Source organism: Vipera ursinii (assembly GCF_947247035.1).
Source record: "Vipera ursinii genome assembly, chromosome: 16".
Lineage (NCBI taxonomy): Eukaryota > Metazoa > Chordata > Lepidosauria > Squamata > Viperidae > Vipera > Vipera ursinii.
Genome location: NC_139529.1, coordinates 9,546,853 through 9,567,007, shown reverse-complemented (window position 1 = coordinate 9,567,007; position 20,155 = coordinate 9,546,853). Strand labels below are relative to the sequence as shown.

Sequence of the window (20,155 nt, the reverse complement as noted above, 5' to 3'; positions counted from 1 at the left end):
TCTAAGCAGGTGAAGAACAACAAAAAGTTGTCCAATTGAAAACGCAGCATTCAGGCAACATCTTATATCCTAGAGCAGAGGTCCCCAACCTTTTGGGCACCAGGGACTGGTTCCGTGGAGAGAGGTTTTTCTGTGGACTGGAGGGTGTGTGCTTTTGTGTGCTGCTTTGCTTGTTTGTGCAGACCAGCTGCTGGCATGCCGGTGACACTGGCTGCTTTTTTAAACAAAAATGAGACAAAACGTTATAATTAAACTGATACACTGAAATATTTTAAGTAAACACCAGCAGCATGAAGAGCTGAGCAAAAGAGCTAGTTCACAGCATGGTGGGCTGAGAGGAACAAAATGAAGTCATTTTGGAGTAGTGGGTGTCTCTGAGGGAGGGAGCTCTCTCGTCCCCCCTCCCTAAAAAGTTCTCTAGGAACAAGAAGTGAGTTCTCTGGCAAACCTTTTGTCTCCCTGCCTGATCTCCTGCCTTTTCAGAGGGGGAGGCAGAATTTCCGTGGGCTCGTCTGAGTTCCAGGCCTTGGCCATTTCTTGAGGCTTCCTGTCGTTAATTGGGTTAGATGCAGAGAAGCTGAGGGCCAAGGCCGCGTTTCAACAGATGCGTCCACTGCATAATGCAGAGAGATCAGCTGCTGCCGTCCCCGCCCTACGATAGCCTATTCCGTGGTTGGCTTCCCAGGCAGAGGGCCCGGCTGTGTCTTTGGCCAAGTGGGCCGCTGCTATATTCATATTATGTGGAAAATACACATGGAATGCAACATAGTGGATCTAAAATTCTATATCCTTTCAATGGTGAGATCCAATAGGAGCAAGGAAAGAAGGCTGCATCTCCTATGGAAAAGGACCTCCTACTCAGAAGAGCCAGCAAATCTGGCATCACCACTTAGAAGACGAGAAATGTATTTTTTAAACTAGCTCTCTAAGCAAACTAGAAAGTTTACATTTCTGGCATGCCGAGAAAGTCGGTTGGAGTCGAAAGACCTCATCCAGCCTTGCCCTCTGCGACATGGACCCTGGAAAGGATGCGTTGCGCAAGGCCCTGGCAGACCCAGCAGGCGGCAGAGACTAGGGCATGGGGTCCACATTCCAGATCATTCCTGCCCTGAACTTTCTCTGACTTTTTCTGGCACAACTGCTCCAAGTGTGCTCTCGTGCCCCCACTGTCCCACACACACAGGCTGACCTACCTTCCGATTCCCAACGAAGAGCAGAGTGAGTTGGTGGATGGAGCCCCCATTCTTCGTAAAGTGTTTCTTGAGGCTCTGCGGAGATGGCAGCGTCCAGCCAGGGGTGGGTCCTTGCATTTCAGTGTAATTCAGGCTGGTGTCAGAGGTGAAGCAGTGGCCCGCTCGGGGCTCCTGAAGCAGACTGCCTTCGCTGTGAGTCCGACGCCGCAGAGAGTTCTGCACACTCAGGCTGCAGGCCGGCTGACACACTGACGGTTCAAACAAGCTGCAGCGTTTTCGATCGCCCCTGCCCAGATAGGCCTCACCACTCTCCTCTTCTTTCTCTTCCTCCTCTTCAGCTAATTCCCCTGGACCGCTGAGCTTGAGGCTGGTGAGGCAGGTCAGGTCTTGGCTAAAGACACCGTCCACCTGCAACTTTGGGATTGCAAAGGCAGCAGAGCCTCCGCAGAGCGCTTCCTGTTCCTTCCGCTCGAGGTGGCAGGTCTGCTTCCCCTGTTCCATCGCGATGCCCTGGACTTCTGCCACAGCTTCCTCTGTCACCCCCTCTATGGAGATGTCTCTCACAGGATAGGCAAGGCGGCTGCCCTCATCCTGCCCCACAGATGGCACTGCCCCTAATTTCTCAGCTTCTGGTTCAAGCATCTGGGGGGAAACAAAGAGGAAGGGAAATGGGCCCACTGCATGGTTGGAAATGGGATAAAAAGTTTCCAGTGTCCTAAGTCATCCTGGAAAGTTCAAGCACTCTGATGTCTCTGAACAGCCACAGCACTTAAGTACACGTGGATGGCCTTTCTCAAAAACATCAGGAGCATTTCCTTCAAATAAAGGACACAGTTATTGAAACCACAAAGGCTACTTCTTCAGATGCGCTCTCCTCCCATCCCAGTCTCTGCATAAAACGCTCCCCCCGCCAATTCTGTATTTTGGAACCATAGTAGTGTGGCACAGAGCATTAACATTAACTAGCATACAGGGCAGCATATATTGCACTTTCCACATAGGGGGCTGCTCAGGCTGAGGTCACTAGCATCTATTCTGACTACAAGCAATGATCTTCTGATGTAGTACTTGCTCCTAAATTTTGTGTGAAAGACCCTCCCACTTCCAAATTATATTCTGAAAATCAGTATCAGAAGCCCATCAGGAAGAAGCTCCCCCCTCCACTTTCTGATCAATTGCCCCATAAGAAACCTAGAAACTATTGGCAAAGAAGCTGGGACAGGAAATGGCAGCTCCCTCAAAGAGTCAGGGACTGACTGGTCTTAAACTCCTAGCGTAGATGCTGGGATGCTTGGCTTCAGCAACCTCAGGGTAGTGAGTGACCAGCTTGCAAGAACTTACAGATCTGGCTGCTATTTCTGGGTGAGTGGTTTGCAGGTAAGGCCTAAGCCTCAAGCCTGAGAGTGGCCCCACTAATTTCTCTACAAACCACTTGACTCACACGTCCTTGTCCAAATGAGCTATCTGACTTTCAGGGGCCCAAAGCTAACTGAGATCTAGTGCCCAGGTATTTACCCACACTTGATCCGACAGTCTGATGGCGTTCCGTCTTGGCTCCGTGTCTCAGACTAGTCGAAATGCTTAATTGGACAACTGAGGTCCAGATGTAAATAAGGCTTTAGCTCAGGAAACAAACAGAGGTGGTCAAGTTCCAACCTGTCTCCTTTGCTCAGCGGGAGCAAATTACAAAAGATATTCCTTCGGGGGGGGGGAAAGGGGGCAGGAGACATAGGAGAGGGATGTAAACACCCTGTTGCTCAAGCAGCCCTTGTGCCACATCATGGGAGGGACCTGGGGACTTCCCCTCGGAACAGAGAGAGATCACACACAACACATCCCGTTTTTCCACTGAGCTGAGCCAGGCAGGCAGTGGAACAGTGACTGATCAGGTTGGCCTTTGGAGAAGGCAGATGCCACAGGAGGCGGATTTTAAACACTTCATATTCTCCCCAATTTACCAGGAAACGTGGACTTAAAATCTGCCTGCTCTCCACCCAGAGAAGGAAAGAGAATAAAATCTGAGAAATCCAAGAGCCCAAATGTCTGCTTCCAATATCCCCAGAAATGTAGCAATGGTCACCAATGACAGAGGCTGGTGGTAAATGTGTAAATATCCTCTTGGTTTGGGCAAAGGACTCCCATCCACGGGTTTTAAGGCCAGAAGGCTGAACTCTGGTCCAGCACGGCCACGACACGGAGCATCTTCAGCATTTCTAGCAAAGAGGGAAGTGAACTTGTGATGCTTAATGGGGTGGTCAACTAGATCAATTTCAAAGTTTTAAGAGACAAAAATTACCCCTACACCCCTAAGCCAAATTAAGCGAAGGTAAAGCCGAGTTCTCTTGCTTGGGTTTGGCCTTTGAACGCTTAATGTAATGATGAAGTGTGGGGGGGGGAATTTGGTGTGTGGCCAGACGTGCTCCTACCTCCTCCAGAGGTTACACAACTGAAAAGCCCTCTCTCTGCCTCAGCTGTCGAAGCTCACCTTCACGGTGTGTGTGTGTGTGTGGGGGGGGAGAGGAGTCAGGGCTGAAGTCCCAGCTAACCTTTTCATGTTCCTGCCCCCCTCCCCTTAAGCCATCCCATCCTCCTCCTCCAGCTGCCACCAGTCCCTTGGCCACCTGCTCCCCACCACCCTCCTGAGATGGCCCGCCCCTCTGACATCCCCCAACGCCTGCTTGGGTCGTCCCGTTCCGATTGCCTTCAGCCGTTGTCTGCGCAGATAATTATCTTTCCTAGCATGTAGACCAAGCCAGCTGAAACAGTTGCTTTTCCTTTATTTTGGTGCCAGGAGCAGTTTCATGCCCAAGGAAGGGCAAAACCCACAAAAACCTACCCTGCTCATTTAAGTGTCATGGCACACGGGCTAAGCCCCGTGTCCTCCTTCCACAAAGCACGACTTCAGAGAGGACCCCCACACACCTTGTTTTCTTCTCACAACTCCTAAATATTCTCGCCAAAACTAAGTACAAAACACAGAGCCCCCCCCCTTTAGCCTTAGTAGGGATGGGCTACTGTTCAATGTCTGCAACACTGTTCAGTGTCTTCAGAATGGTGAGGGGGGCGGGTAGGGAGGCATAGTACAAACCTGTAAGAAACAGAAGCAATCCCTAATCACAGTGCAACATCTACACAATATGAAGCGTCTAAGAAGCCTGGGTGTTTATCTCCTACCTCTGCAAGAGATGTCCCAATTCAGGGGGCTTGAGGCGGGCAAGGGAAGAAGGGGGCACCCCAAGCCTAGCCTTTGGGGAGGGGCACGGCCACTCTCGAGATCCCCCAGATTAGTCTCGTCCAGGGCGAGCGGGAACGCAGGACAGGAGGCAGCCGCGAACTAGAAGGCAGGCAATTGCCTAGGAGGGTGTCTGGGCAGAGGGGAGGGCTCCCCCAACTAGGGGCCGCCTCCCAGAGGTGGCTCTGGCTGCTGCTCACCAGCTCTGCCTGCCCTTTTGTGCGGGCGCCTGTGAGGAAGCAATACTTGCTGAGGATTTTATTGGCCTCCCTAAGTCATATCTGTGAAGCAGCTTTCACAAGAGATCGATGGAACGTTAAGGTGCTTCCAAGCGAAATAGGCAGAATGCATAGATGCAGTCATTATGAAGCTTTATTCATCGGCAGGTTATATAAAAAGAGCTATATGGCATGGAAGCATCCATGCTTGTAAGATAGAAGATAGATAGAAAGAGAAGCAGAGCTAGAACAAAGAAGCAGCCCCTGGGCAGAGGTATTTATGGGGGGTCTCGGCCCCTCCCTAGCCATAAAACTCTCTCGCCAATGGGGCTGCTGCAGGGGAGCAAAGAAGCCTCTTTGCTCCATCTGATGACTTATTTGGGGAACTGCCATGGCTGGCACAAAACATGTAACAATTCCCCTTCTTGCCAGCCAATGACAGGGACCAGTGAATGTGTGTGAGGGGCAAGCAGGTGTCATAGACATGTATAAAAACATTCAGAAGGCCAAACACAAACGCTTACACAGAAGGTTGTGCCGGTCAATGGGAAGAGGTTTGGTGAACAGATCAGCTATCTGGTCAACTGTGTTACAGTGCTCTACACGTATAAAACCCTCTTTGACAAGCTGTCTGACATTTTTATAGCGTATGTCTATGTGGCGAGATCTAGAGCCTACTGCATAAGCCTCCGAGATTGCAATGGCGGCTGTGTTGTCCTCTAGAATTTGGATGGGCAGAGGAGGAGCTGCCCAGATGCTCGTTATCAGCTCATTGAACCAAGTCAAATCATTGGCCGTGTCTGACAGGCTGGCATATTCAGCCTCGGCCGTGGAGCAAGAAACAAATTTTTGCTGCCTAACATGCCAATGTATTGGGCAGCCATTTAGCAATATGAGTATACCAGAAGTGCTCCGCCTACTTTTGGTGTCGCCAGCCCAGTCTGCGTCTGAGTAAGCAGAGAGCTGGGCCGTCTCCCCCTTCTCTGGTTCCAGCACAAGGAGGGCATCGGTCGTGCCCCTGAGGTACCTAAGTACCCTCTTAACAGCAGTCCAGTGGAATTCCTTTGGGTGTTCCACATGCCTGGACAATAGATTTACAGCTAAAGCTATGTCAGGCCTGCTCCAATTGCTGATATATAGCAAGGAGCCAATCACAGATCTGTAAAGCGTGTTATCTGTGAACTCAGGACCGTCCTTGTGAGTATGGTTGTAAAAGTCGCTTTGCATTGGGCTGTGCGTAGGATTAGATTCTGCCATTTTGCATTTGGCCAGTAATTCCTCTATCTTTTCTTTTTGAGATAGAGCGAACCCCCCCTTAGTGGCCAAAATATGCACACCCAAGTACTTGTCAACCCGCCCCAAAGATTTCAAAGTGAACTTTTCTTCCAGGGCCTTGGCAAATTCATCACACCCTTCCTTGTCAGGTCCTACATATAGTAGGTCATCCACATAAACTAACACCCTTTCTGTGGTACCCTTTGAGTTGCGTGTGAAAACACATTTATCTGCACGGGATGCAGTGAAACCAACTCGTTCTAAACTTTTTCTAAGACAGTCATACCATAATTTCCCTGACTGCTTGAGACCATATAACCCTTTGTGGAGTAACCATGTATTTTCCCCTTCTTGCTGGTAGCCAGGAGGGGCCTTCATGTAGATCTGCCGGTCCAATTTGGCGTGGAGGTAAGCCGTCTGGATGTCGAATTGGAAGACTTCCTCCCCCAGAGCAGCTGCAGTCACGAGGGCGGTCTTGACGCTCTCTGCCCGGACAGTTGGAGAGTATGTCTCGCCATAGTCTTCCATATAGCGTTGGGCGAATCCCTGAGCTACCAAACGGGCCTTATACAGGTAGAGGCCATTGGCAAGTGGTTTTGCCTTGTAAACCCACCTTGTGCCAATGACTTTCCTCTCCTTTGGAGGTTGCTGGGGGGTGAAGACCTTGAGTTGTTTTAAGCTCTGCATTTCCTTCTCCATCGCGAGCTGCCATTTCTCCTGTTCTTCGATGGGCAGCTCCTGGATGTCAGAGAAGGATTTTGGGGTGACCACAACGCTGTTAACAGATGCGATGTGCCCAATGTCAATTCTCTTTGGCGGGATGCCTTTGTTGGACCGCTTTGACCTCCTTACCTTCTGCCACTCACCGCCTTTTTCTTCCGCGGGTTTCTGAGGCGTTGCTGGGGAACTGGACGGCTCATCCTCCCCATCTGAACCAGGTGGGATGACATCTTCGTCTTGTTCCACACTTTCGTCGGTGGCAGGGTATGTGGACGTCTCAGGTGATGTCGTAGTTGGTGTGCCCTTGCTGGGACGGTTGATATATGGGCTCAGATCATTGGAGTGTATCTGGGCCCAATTGGAGTCCTCTTCGAAGGAGGCAGATTGGGAAGTCACAATCTTGCCCCCTTCTCCCAGGAAACGGTAGGCCTTGGAGCCAGGAGCGTAGCCCAAGAACCTTAGTCTCTGGGAGACAGATCTCCCCTTCTTCCGCAGCTGCTTGGGGATGTGAACCCATGCATAGGACCCAAAAACACGTAAATGTCCAAGATTTGGTTTCCTACCATGAACTAGGAAATATGGGGTCTGGTTCACAACACTGCTCCAAGTGCGGTTTAAGGTATAATTGGCATATTTTACCGCTTCTGCCCAGTATGATTCTGCGACCCCTGCGTCTGCAATCAGACTACGCATCATAGTTTGTAGGACTCCATTTCTTTTCTCTGCCACACCATTCTGAGCGGGGGTGAAAGGCGCGGTAAGAAAATGGCGGATGCCCTTACGCTTTACCCAGTCCTGGAATTTTCGGGACATGAACTCAGCCCCGCGGTCGCTCTGCAGTTGTGCAATCTTGGTTTTATACTGGGTCTCTACAAGGTTGTAGAGTGATTTTATGGCATCAAAAGCTCCAGATTTTTCTGTGAGGATATACACATGGCCGTACCTTGAAAAATCATCAACTGCAGTGAGAAAATACTGACTTTTCCCTAGAGATGGTGTGAAAGGCCCGACCAAATCAACATGAACTAGTTGATATGGGAATTGGGTCTTACGCAGTGATGTTTTTGGGATAGGCGCAGCTTTCCTCTTTGACTTCTTACAGATTGCACAGTCCAGGAATACCTCACAATCTTTGAGCTGGACTCCCTCAGCAAACTCTCCCATCTTTTTAACCACAGGGAAGCTTGCATGACCTAATCTTCGGTGCAAAATATGGGCACACTTATCGTGGAGTGGCTTCCCGACTGACACCCTCTTGGCTTTGGTAGCCTTGAGCGGTGCTTCAGTTGACAGCTGAGGTTGGGATTTCTTATCCACACTGCCTTGCTGTGGGGGCTTGGATGCAACCGCTTCACCTTTGCGGTCATTAAGCAGCCTTGGGGTTGTCTGTGAGGCCCCTTCTAAGGGGGAGAAATATGGCAAATCATTTATGATGGCTATATTTCCAATGACCCTCTGGTCCCGGGTGACATGACCTCCCCCTTTGCGAAATAAAACTTCCACCCCGTCATCGTCACATAACTTGATAATGCTCAACAGGTTGTTGGCAATAGAGGGCGCGTGTAAGACACCTTCAACTTTTCCAAGCCCGGGTAGAGAAACCGTGCCCTCCCCAATAACCAAAGCTTTATCACCGTTGGCCACCTTGACAGATGATTTAATTTTCTTTACCCTTTTAAAACCTTGACTCACATTAGTAATGTGAGATGAAGCTCCAGAGTCCAGTAACCATAAGTCAGTGGAGCTATCAGCTCTTGTGGTGGGGGCACAGGTAGACACAAGATTGTTAGTACTTTTGGCCCCGCCACGGCCCCTTCCTTGTCCCTTGCCCCTACCTTGATTGGGACCACGCTTGGGGCCTTGTTGAAAATGGGGGCAGTCCTTCTTGAGGTGCCCCTCAGAGCCACAGGTGAAACACTTGAGTAGAGCATTAACCCGCTCTAAGTTGCGGTGTCGTGTGCTGGCTGGCTGGCTGGTGACTCTGTTGTATTCTCCCGTATGTCTACGTCTGCTATCTTCGTCAATGAGTCTGCCCTCGAGGTAGGACAGAGGCATGGGTCCATCCCTGCCCCCTTCCAGGGAAATAATAAAATTGTTCCAACTTTTGTCCAGGGAAGCCACAATAACTGCGACCAAGTTCTCTTCAGGTATTCGGTAATTTTTGGACATTAGTTGCGCCCTGAGGGATTTTAATTTTCCAAGATGTTCTGCCATGTTGGCCCCAAACCTGAGTCTTGTGTTGTAAAACTCAGTTGTGAGTCTGGTGAGAGAACCCATGCTCTTGCTGTTGAATAAATTGTATAATAAGTGCAAGGCTGCGCAAGCTGTGAGTCCATCTGGAATGCTAGGGAACATATTATCATCGATGGACTCCATCAGAATGGAAAAAGTCTGTCTATGAAGCCACTCTTCTCGTGAGCTCCACGGGAAAGGTGGTGGGTTCAGGGCCATTTCAAGAATCCCATCCTTTAATAGACATACTTGCAAGTTTCTATTCCAACTGTGATAGTTCTCACCCCCAATTTTCAATTTTTCAAAGTTGGGATTCAACGGGGTGGCAATTAGAAACGTATTATCCCATTCTTGGAGCATTTGGGAGGTTGACATTGAAAAAAATGGTAAAGGTACCCCTCTAGTGGGCGTTGGTGGTATATTTCTCTGATTTTCAGATGGCCCCCCTTCTGGGTTAAAAAGCCCGTACTGGGCATGTCCGGAAAACACGTGATCAGGGGGTGGGCGGAGCCCAAGATTGCCGGCCGGCACTTGGTTTTTAAAATGCTCTGGAAATCCTTCCTGGAGCCCCCCCGGCCCTGGATTGCCTTGAAGACCTTGGGGATGGCTAAAGCCGATGCTGGAGGAGGGGGCCAACCCCCCCCCAAAGGCCAAGTAAGGAGAGCGCCTGGGCGGGGGCGAAGGGAAGGCTGGGGGCCCCGGAGAGAGGGTCGGGGGCCTTGGGGGGTAATGGGCAGTCCTATAGCCATCATAGGTCACGAGGGTTTCTGCTGGAGAGAGCCCAGGAGTTTGCATGTTGCTACGGCCGTATGCCAGGGGTTGCTGGGCCTCCAGACTAAGTTGAGGCCTTTCTTTGTTAGAAAATGTGGGCGCACAGGGGGCTGCCATCTTGCTTCCTGTGCCGGGCCATGCGGTCTCCCTGGGCGGAGCCATCTTGTTTCCTGTTGCCCCAGGAAGCTGGAGGTCACAGTTAGGCAGGGGATTTCGCGCCGAAAGCCCTGGGGTCCCGGGGTTACTCAGGGTGGCAGGCGCCATATTGAGGGGCCTCGTGGTCGCTGAGGGGGGGCTTACCCGGCATCCACAGTCCTTCTGCACTGATGTCCTTCGTGGAGAGGCTTGTGGGGTCTCCTGTACTTCAAGGAGTTTTAGAAGCAGTTCCTTGCATTCTGGTGTAGACATTTGATCCACGCGTTGCTTGCGTTGGGCCCGGAGCGCTTCTGCTGCATCTTGACAGTCTTGGGCGGACTGTAAAACTTCCAAGCTTCCCTCTGTGGCGTGCAGAAGGAGGCCATCTGTGCTCTCACCTGGAGCGGGGCTTGCTTCAGGGGCTAGAGCTGTTAATCTTGATTGAAGACTCCTGGTCACAATCTGCGATTTCCGGCCATCCATTTCAGTTTCAAATCTAGGCATTAGCTGCAGGCTTTGGAAGCGTTCCCTTTAACCATCCTCTCTGCTACCAACTTGTGAAGCAGCTTTCACAAGAGATCGATGGAACGTTAAGGTGCTTCCAAGCGAAATAGGCAGAATGCATAGATGCAGTCATTATGAAGCTTTATTCATCGGCAGGTTATATAAAAAGAGCTATATGGCATGGAAGCATCCATGCTTGTAAGATAGAAGATAGATAGAAAGAGAAGCAGAGCTAGAACAAAGAAGCAGCCCCTGGGCAGAGGTATTTATGGGGGGTCTCGGCCCCTCCCTAGCCATAAAACTCTCTCGCCAATGGGGCTGCTGCAGGGGAGCAAAGAAGCCTCTTTGCTCCATCTGATGACTTATTTGGGGAACTGCCATGGCTGGCACAAAACATGTAACAATATCGTCATTGGATTAAGTGCAACCAGGAACTCTGCCAAAAAGCAGCCAATTCCGATTATTCTCCTAAAACGCCAGAGGCAGGATTGACAACGGCTGGACAGAAGCAGGCACTGCTCGCTCCCACCCTTCCTGGGAACAAAGGGGAGCCTTCAGCATCAGCCAGGCACAAGGTCTGCATGTTGCCCAAGGCCCCAGATATGCACTTTGGCTCCTCTCTGCCACTCCCTCCCCACCCCCACCCCCACCCCCTGCTGGACAAACAAGCTCGGGGAGGCCCTCGGAGGCCAGGCAAGGGCCCGGTTACCCCAAGGCTGGGACAGGAAAACAAGCCAGAGGTGCCAGGCTTTGGGGCCCTGGATCAAAAGCTCAGCAGGCCGAGAGGGAGTCGGTGAGGAGGCCTCGTTGCTTCTACTCTCTGTGCCGAACATCCTGAACAGGGCGAGTCCCTGCCTGGCCGGTGGCCGTGGCAGCATCTGGAACTTGCCAAGGAGAAGGCAAGGCAGCCCTGGTGAAGAAACCTCCAGAGATGTGTGGAGTCCAGCAGCACAAGGGCCAAAGCCAGCTGGGAGGCCCCGCGGATGCTCTGCCGGGAGGACAGGAAGGGAGGGGCTGCCGATCCTGGCTTGGCCTGGACCAGAGCAGGGCTCTTCTTGGGCCAGATGGTTCATGCGCTGAGGAGGGTCCTCCTTGACCAGCTGAGCAAGGACCCCCTGCGCCAACTGACTGCGGCCCTTCCTGTCACTGCCCCTTCTTACCTTGCTTTCTGCCGGAGGGGCTGTCGGAGTCGTTCTTGGCTGCTGCTTCACGATGTTATCCATCAGACACCAGCACACCCTGGTCTTCTGCTCGTGGGAGTGAGCCTGCAGGCTGAGCACACACTCCAGCTCCTAGCACACAGGGACACAGAGGCCGGGAGAGGTCTAGGAGAGGAAGGCCCACCTTCCAGCATAGCCTGGATCCACAGGCTGGGCTTCCTCAGCGGCAGCTTTTCTCTCTGGGTTGGCTGCCCACCTGGGATACCAAGCTGATAAGGAGGAGCCCCTTACAACAAAACTAGCTACATGCACAACTTCTTTAGCTGAATACCAGGAAAGAGCCACTGTGGGCTTTTAGTCAAGCCTGTTAGTTTGCCTGTCCGTTGCAGAGCCAGGAGCCTCCTTGCCCTTCCAGAGCAGAGCTGCCAATGCAGATCCCCTGCCCTGTCTCAGCACCTTCTTTGTTGTTGTTAGTTGCGAAGTCGTGTCTGACCCATCGCGACCCTATGGACAACGTTCCTCCAGGCCTTCCTGTCCTCTACCATCTTCTGGAGTCCATTTAAGCTCACGCCTACTGCTTCAGTGACTCCATCCAGCCACCTCATTCTCTGTCGTCCCCTTCTTCTCTTGCCCTCAACCTTTCCCAGCATTAGGCTCTTCTCCAGTGAGTCCTTCCTTCTCATTAGGTGGCCAAAGGATTTGAGCTTTAGCTTCAGGATCTGGCCTTCTAAAGAGCAGTCAGGGTTGATCTCCTCTAGGACTGACCGGTTTGATCACCTTGCAGTCCAAGGGACTCGCAGGAGTCTTCTCCAGCACCACAGTTCAAAGGCCTCCATTCTTTGGCGCTCAGCCTTTCTTATGGTCCAGATTTCACTGCCATACATTGCAATTGGGAAGACCATAGCCTTGACTATACGCACTTTTGTTGACAGAGTGATGTCTCTGCTTTTTAGTGTGCTGTCTAGATTTGCCATGGCTTTCCTCCCGAGGAGCAAGCGTCTTTTAATTTCTTGGCTACAGTCCCCATCTGCAGTGATCTTGGAGCCCAGGAAAATAAGCACCTTCTTAGCTTGAAGCAATTAAAAGGGATGGTTTAAAGAAATGGATACAGGTTTGTGGAGCCCACACATAAGCCCAACAAAGCTATAGATGCAGATAATACAACATTTAATGCAGATTATCCCCAAGAGGCTGGTGGGGAGCTTCCCAAGCGCTCTCCATCACAGGCAATCCAAAAGCCTCTCCCGGAGCCCTTCCCCTCCCCCCCATCTCGGGTAATGGAATTAACGGCTTGCATCAATTCAATTAGGCCTGCCAAGAGCAAAGCTCTGCAGATTGACTGCTGGCAAAGTGGAGAGGATGCTTTGCTAGTGGTGCCTTCTCCCTCCCTCCCCCCCCCTACACACAGGTGACACTTTTTACTCAAATGCCCCAATAGGCTCAGGATTCCTATTTTGTCCCTTAACATGCTCCAGAACTGAGGCAATTAACCCAACATCGGAGAGGGTAAAGGTTTTGAAGGAATAAGATGCTGGCTTAAACCTTGGCCCAAGGTAACCATTTTGCCCACCAGCTTTCTCTCACACACATCTCAAACCAAAACAAAAGCCTTGCGGGCCCACAATGTTCATCCACCAATCCTAGAGATATTCTGGAACAAGGGCTAGGATAAACCTGGCCTGCAGGTTGCCTCTGATCATCTGGTCTAGTAGAGGGGAAGTAGTAAAGAGTTGTGAGTTGTGTGCTCTTGAATCAGGGCTTCAGAGTTTCAACATGAGAACTTTGGCTAAGCCTAGGAATGTGACTGCTCCATCCCCTCCCCCTCCCCATTTACCTGAACCATATTATTCGTATTCAGAGCCCTAAGATGATGTCTAAAAGGAAAGAAGCTTCCTGCATCGCTGGCCCTAACTACAAGCACCACAAGGGCAAAGCCCCCCCCCCAAACTCTCTTCCTTATTTACTGCTCGTCCTTGGAGAGGCTTTCTTCCAGGTAGAATTCAGTCGGCCACGGCTCTGTCACTCTGCTGCTTGAGTGATTTCTAGTCCTATTTCTTCTGCCAGCTACAGAAAGAGGCTGATGGATGCAGTAATTGCAGCCAGAAGCTAATTTGCAGGTAACACTCACCTCTGCCAGATAAAGAATGCAGAATTTCAGATCTTCAGAGGAATCTGCAAGAAAAGTAAAGGGGTCATCTAACCTTCCCTGACTTGACAAATGGAAAATATTTTTTGACCAAGTGCTCAGAATGCTGCAGTTCCTTCCACAGCAAAGGAAAAGCGGGCAAACACGGTGTTTGTAAACTTAAGAAGCTACAGACAGGAGCCCTGGAAGCCGCTCTAGCTGAGTGGTGAGTCTGCTGAGCTGCCCTAGCCAAGCCATCCCGGCTCTTGATGGCCGGAGACGCACCCAGGACCAGGTCTTGGATAAAAACACTCCTCTATTGATCAGAGGGACGTAAAACATATAAAACTACTTGACAGCAACTCCTCATCTGGCCAGGTGGTCTTAAACAAAATGGTCTCCTATCCCACTCCCCCTGACCTGGTGCTGCTCGGGCTCATTAATCCCACAGGCCAAGCAGACGACAGCTGTCAGTTCTTAGGACAAGACGAATTAACAAGTGAAGCCAAAGTCACGCTTGAGCACGGCCACCTTGAGCGAAAGGAAGGCAGGGAGCACCTGGGCCCTTAAGCACTTTATGCAACTGGCTTAGAAAAGGGAGGCCCAAGGAGCAGCTGCAGTCAATGCCGTGAGATTCCCCTCCCTCTCGCGACCTCCTCACTTCACAGGTACAAGACCTCTGAGAATCGTCACCAGAGAACCTGCCCTGGCCACTTAAATGACTGTCCTTCGGAAGAGGACAAGTCAAGGTCACGTGGCCTTGGGGGCTCAGGAGCACTGAAACGATTCGATGGGGTGCTCTGCCCTTCAGCTCCTGGGACAAAGGAGGGAGGGAGGGAGGGAGGGAGGGAAGGGATGCTGCCATCGGTAAATGCGGACCGTCACCGGATCTTCCCTGGGAGGCCCATCGCTTCCTGCTGGCACAAGGATGGGCTTTGTGGGAGTATCCTTCTTTCACACGTGCTCTGGACTCACCCTCTTGCAGCCAAACATCCTTCAGATAAAGCGGGTTGCGAAAGACATTACATTGCCCAGGCTCCTCTTCCTGGGTGAAGAGCAGCAAGTCCGAATAAACAAAGAGGGTCACCTGGACAAGGCAGAAGGAAAAAGAAGAAGCGTTTCACAAGGACCAAGAATCAAACCACGAAGCAAATTAATAACTGTTTCAGCAATTGACTACACTTGGTTTAGTGTATCAGCCATCATTTCAAATCTCTTTCGCTCAGGGACTGGGGTTCCCCTGCAGAGAGCTTCTGGAGTCGCCCCTTTGCACCCCATTTCGGAGCTTATGGGCCTAGATGTCCCCTTGCAACACAGCTCCAAAAACTTCCGAGCTTCAAAGACTATCACTGTGGGAAGAAAAATCAAGTCTAGACAGGATGTGACTGAAACTAGTATACGGTTTAGGGAACGGACATTTCTGGCACAGCACCACACAGTGCACAGCCAACTGCCCCTTCCCTTTTAGCAAAAAAAAAAGTATGATGTTATCAAAATCCTGAGCAAAATTCTGGAAGCAGCTCCCCTGCAACTTGCAATACAATAATACTTGACAAGCGTGCAGACTCGTTTCAGCCAAATTCAGGAATTACGGTAGCAGCAAAAGAACTACCGTTTTTGTTTCGGCAATACTAGCCAAGGCAAAAAAGACAAGCCATGGTTAGGGGCAAGAGGGGAAAAGCGCCTAGGCAGGCTCTTAAAAATGAGGAGAAAAGAAAGGACTTTTGCCATTCCAGATCCTAGTTACTTCAGGTGGCCAGACCTCCTGGAGAGATCTTTTTCCCTCGGCCCAGGTCTCAGGGTCGGGTTTGTGGGCTGAAATCTGTGGCACCGTAGCCCGTTTGCGGGCGGAGACAGGGTGCCCGCTTGGATCTTCTCCCCAAGAAAAAGCCCCACCAGAATCTATGGGTAGGCCACGGATTGAGGCAGCAATCGGTGGCCTTAAGGCAAAGTGAGCTGGTGACCAATCCATGCGTGCCTCCAAAGGTCACACACGGCTTAAAAAAAAACAGCTGACTTCAGAGGGAGAGGCGCGGGCAGGGGGCCGCCTGGTGCAGCAAGCCCCGACTGAGTCAGGGCACCCCTCGTCACCGCAATAATGCTGTGAGGCAGTAATACAAACAGCATCTCAACATACTAGTTAGCCAGTCAAAAGGAAAACTACCCAGTCAAAGCAAGAAATCCCAACCATCAGCTGGTAGCAGAAATCATCCCTGGGGACAGCAATGCACGAGGGTTCAAACGCCAAAGTGCTGAGACTGCGAGGTCTACGGAAATATTAGTGGGAACGTTAACCACACCGGCATTTACGGGTGAGCCTGCAGGGCTTCGGAAGGAAAAGCAGGAGCCCCGGAGCTTGCGGAGCAGCTCCAGGAGACCACCTGTCCTGACCAGGCCCCTGGAGGAGGAGGAGGAGGAGGAGGAGGAGGAAGCAGCAGCAGCAGCAGCGCTTGCAAAGGAAGGCCGGGCCTGCCCAGCGCAGGAGCAGCATGGCCAGAGGGGCAGTGCCACCGGGCAGCAGGTCGCTCCCTGCTACGGCCTGCCCTGGCACCAGGCCTCTGCGGGGTTAGGGTTAGGGCAGCCTAGTCTCTACGGCCAAGACAGGCCTCAAGGGAAGCCAGGCATGAGGCAGGAAGGAGAGGGTCCTCCCTTTCTGTATTTATTTAAATACATGTTTATCTGTAAATTAAATACATTATTTGGCTAAATTAAGAGATTTCTATGCCTCCCCTCATCTCAACATTGCAACTTTGAATAAAAGTCTTGTAAATATCAATTGTGATTATCTCACAGGATTCTGCCCTCTGAGATTAGGGCACTTCAGACAGCTCCTGTTCGGCTCTTCTTCCTCACCAGGGAGTCAGTATTAATAAAAATCATTTCCCGAGATGCACCTGGAGGCTCACCTCAGTTGGTTTGTTTCGAGTCTCGTGAAGAAGCAGCTCTTCTGACAAAAGCAGTCTCCGAGCTGGGCTGCAAAGGTCCAGAGGCTAATGGAGTAAGAGAAACACGCAGACACACAATTCAGAGACTCTCAGGAAGGGAAAAGCATCTGGAGGCTTCCATCAATCTCTTCCCTGACAGCTGCAAGCCCCTGATAACCAGTGGAGAGTCCAGAGTCCAGGAAATCAAAAACAAAATGAGCGGGAGAGCCAGCAGGTCACACAATAACTATAAAAAGAATTATCATTGTTTTGCTCTTTGACAAAATATTCAGTATACATTGAGTGCGAGGAGCAGTTTCAACCCTCCTGGTGTGTGGCTGAGTAGCAAACGGCGGCATGGCGGCAGGAGAAGGGAGGCACAGAGCTTACAGACCCGTCTGGGACTCCATCGGCCCAGAGACCCCAATGCAGCCTTCCTTCTCCATGCCGTAGCTCCAGCGAGGCCACCCTCAGGGCCCAGCTCCAGGAGGAAGATGCCTGGGAGAGCTGCAATGGGACTCAACTGACCAGGACTGTTGTGGCATGGAAGAGAGTCCAGCCTCTTCTCAAAGGTTCCTGAAAGAGGCAGGAGCAGCACCCGTTCACAGAGGCAATACCGGTTGCTCTGCCTATCCAATTTCCCCAGCTACCTTCTGCCACGGTGTTTCTCTTCAGGGCTTAACTCTCACCTGGCTGTTTCTGCTCCCGTGTGCAAACTCTGCTGCTTTGGCAGAGGCCCAATCAACCGGCATTAACTATGGTTAATTACGTGGTGTATCCAGAGTCTGCATGCCACCGAATACCAGCTACTGGAGGCTGCCCCAAGGCCAGGTCCATTCGCTACTTTTTTTGCTGCATGCATCGCAGCACATACAAAGTACGGTTCTCACTGGAGAATGAAAAACCAGCAAGAATCCTGCTTTCAAAGCCTTGCTGGTGAGTTTCCTGGGGCACACAGGGGGCCATTAGGGGAAAGAGAAGGCTTGGCTGGCTAGGCCGTGACTTCTTGCCTTGCTCTGCCCTGCCCAGGCCCTCCTCCTTGGTAATGCTTTGTGCCCTGTCTTTCCAGGGACGTGAAGTTCCACAATCCTTGCTGCTCCCAGGAAAGAGAGCTGCAACGGGAGAGGAAACGGCTCTTCGCATCGAGCGGTCGTCAGGCAAGCAGATCCTGTAGGAGACCCGGACTCTGAATCAGAGGTCTAGAAAGGGGACTGGAGGCAAGGGAGCCCTGGCTGAGGACAGCGGGGCCAGAGAGAAACGCCCGTCTCAGAGAAGAGTAACCTCCCGGGTACGGAGCCTTCTGAGACTCACCTGTACGAAGATGGGGAACACCAGCACTTTCGGAGCCAGTGTCACGTACGTGCCGTAACTGGAGGGTGGGATGTGGGGCCCCATCAGAGCGCAGCTCCAGGGGCTGCTTCCGTGGCTCTTGGTGGTCTGCACCGTCTTCATGAGCCGGGATTTCTTGCCGCAAGATTCTCCTTTGCACACATTGCCTGGATGTCAGGAACAAAAAAGGGGGAGGAATTCTGTGGGAATTGTGTTCTCAAGACTAGCAGTCTCGTTAGGACACTCGAATGGAGCCAGAATTACAAGTTCCACAGATCCTATGTGGCATTTTACGAAAGAAACCCCCTATCAGTTCAGTTTGGTCCTAGCTTCCTCCTTCAGATTGGATGCTAAGAAACATAAAACATTGAGAAGAAACGATGGATCGGGACGGCCCTCGGCTCGTTGGAACTGCCTCAAGAGGGAGGGGCATTCCTCAGATGCGGGTCTGCCGGCCACGGATCTGTTTCCAGTAGGCCCTGCTAGAGGCAAAGGTTTTCAAGGAGCACTGAAGCTCCCAGGATAAAGAACGCAGCGGTTTCTTAATTGCTTACCCCATTACAGCAGAGGGAAAATCTGCAAGACAGCGAACTATTTCAAAGTAGCTTTGTGCACAATTATCAAGGAGGCATTAATTTATTTATCCCTTCGCGTGGCTGCAGGACAACGTTTTTCCTAGTGTCTACGGCAGAGCAAGTGGTGCCTAATGGAAACGTTGAGTCAGTCCTGCTGTGGTGAATTCCCTACACATTCTCACCCCAGGGAAGCCACAGAGCCACACGGCACAGCTGGCACTGTTTTCACTGCTCACCGTTTTCGTGCTCGCCTTGACAGAACGAGAGCGCAAGCACCCTCATTTTGGCCCCTTTGCTTGTTTCAAGTGGGAGCAACAGGGGCCGGCAAGGCTGCCCTTCCCCTGGATGGACCAGAAGCTCCATTCCGAGAGACCGGACGATAGTCAGCAACACTGAGCCTATGAACCAACCTGGCTATAAGACACGGGCGGCTACGGTCAGGACACGGGACCACAAGAGAAGGCCTGTTTGGCCTGCCAAAAATCAGTGGCCACTTCCGGTACCGACTAGGAACACAAGAAATACCATGCCAATCCACCCTGCGCAGATTTTGGTCCCAGATCTTCTAGAGTAATGTTGTATGTTTCTACCTCCTTCCCTTCAAACAATCTGCTGAGATGGTAGCTGAGACCAAAGGCCGAGTTCGGGGAGTCTCATGAAAGCATTTGGCTTCTCTGCCAGCAGAGAAAATTCAAGTCAAGGCCCTGGAATGTGCCAGGGGAGAGGTTGAGCTGTAGGCCTCGGAACTGCAGCGGACAGCCCGGCATTTCTCTCCCAAGAGGAAAGCGTGGCTGGGGAAAGAGGCAAGGAGGCTCCAACCCCCAGAAGCCGTCCGGAAGAGCTCACTTGCCCACTGCTGGGTCCGCCCCGGAGGCTCCCTTGGCCAGTGGCAGAACAGCTCAGGCCTCCAGGGCACTCCCCACCGAGGCTCGTGCAGCAGCGCAGTCCAGCCACCCACTGGCCTCTTCCTCCTGGCTGCTGCTGGGGCCCCGGGCCACAATCGAGATGCCCACCTCAGAGCCCGCAATTCAGTCTTAATCCATGCCAGCCTTGGTCTCAGATGCCCTCTTGCTGCTCTGCCTCTCCAGGGCGGCCCCTTCCTGATAACGCCAGGTACGCTCGGCCTGCCTGGGGGTGGGCCAATTCACCAAGTACCTCCCCGCTCTCTGGTTAGGGGAAACAGAGCCACGCGTGCTACTCCCAGTGTTGTAAAAGAAAGACGGGTTAAAAACACATTATAGAAATAAACCAGCTGCAATTGCCAGCTTCATGCGTTCAGTGCAAAAGCCTGTGTGGCAAAGACAGCAGAGCCAACTTTGCCAGCTTCTCCTCAGTCCTTCCTGCCTCCCCCTGGCTCGTCCACAAAGACCGGGCAGGAACGCAGAAAGCCGCTTACCTCCGACAGCTTTACTCTCCTGGCAGACTCGCCTCAGGAGCTGGAAGACACAAGCACAGCGCCATTTCATCCCCTCTGCTGCTCTTGCTTTCACGACACAGAATGACGGCCTTCTATGCCCAGCCCTGAGCTAGAGTCTTGCCCCCCCCCCTCTAGTCTTCCGCTTGCTATCTCACTGGAGGACGTTTCCAGAAAGAGTTTTCTTCATTGCTGAACTTTTCCTTAGAGGAAGGGGGTTCTCGTTTTGATGCCCCTAGGGCCGTTCAAAGGATAAACGTGGCTCTTAAGAGTCAGCTGAACTTCAACTCTCACTCTTTTCCATGGGTGCCAACGTGTGATAGAAACGGATCTACCACGAGTAGGAAA

The 20,155-nt window shown here is 51.8% G+C and overlaps 1 protein-coding gene across 2 annotated transcripts in view; it reads right to left on the bottom strand.

Annotated features, from left to right (window-relative positions):
• Nucleotides 1-20,155, bottom strand: part of RGS3 (regulator of G protein signaling 3) — a 48,877-nt gene that overhangs the window by 7,556 nt on the left and 21,166 nt on the right. For both annotated transcript variants that reach the window (XM_083374905.1, XM_083374906.1), the window contains exons 22-28: nt 19,790-19,829; nt 17,801-17,985; nt 16,472-16,555; nt 14,541-14,652; nt 13,569-13,612; nt 11,441-11,572; nt 1,194-1,835 (exon numbers count right to left, since the gene is read on the bottom strand). In XM_083374905.1, the coding sequence (XP_083231031.1) occupies nt 1,194-1,835; nt 11,441-11,572; nt 13,569-13,612; nt 14,541-14,652; nt 16,472-16,555; nt 17,801-17,985; nt 19,790-19,829 (1,239 nt within the window). The remainder of the gene's footprint in view (nt 1-1,193; nt 1,836-11,440; nt 11,573-13,568; nt 13,613-14,540; nt 14,653-16,471; nt 16,556-17,800; nt 17,986-19,789; nt 19,830-20,155) is intronic.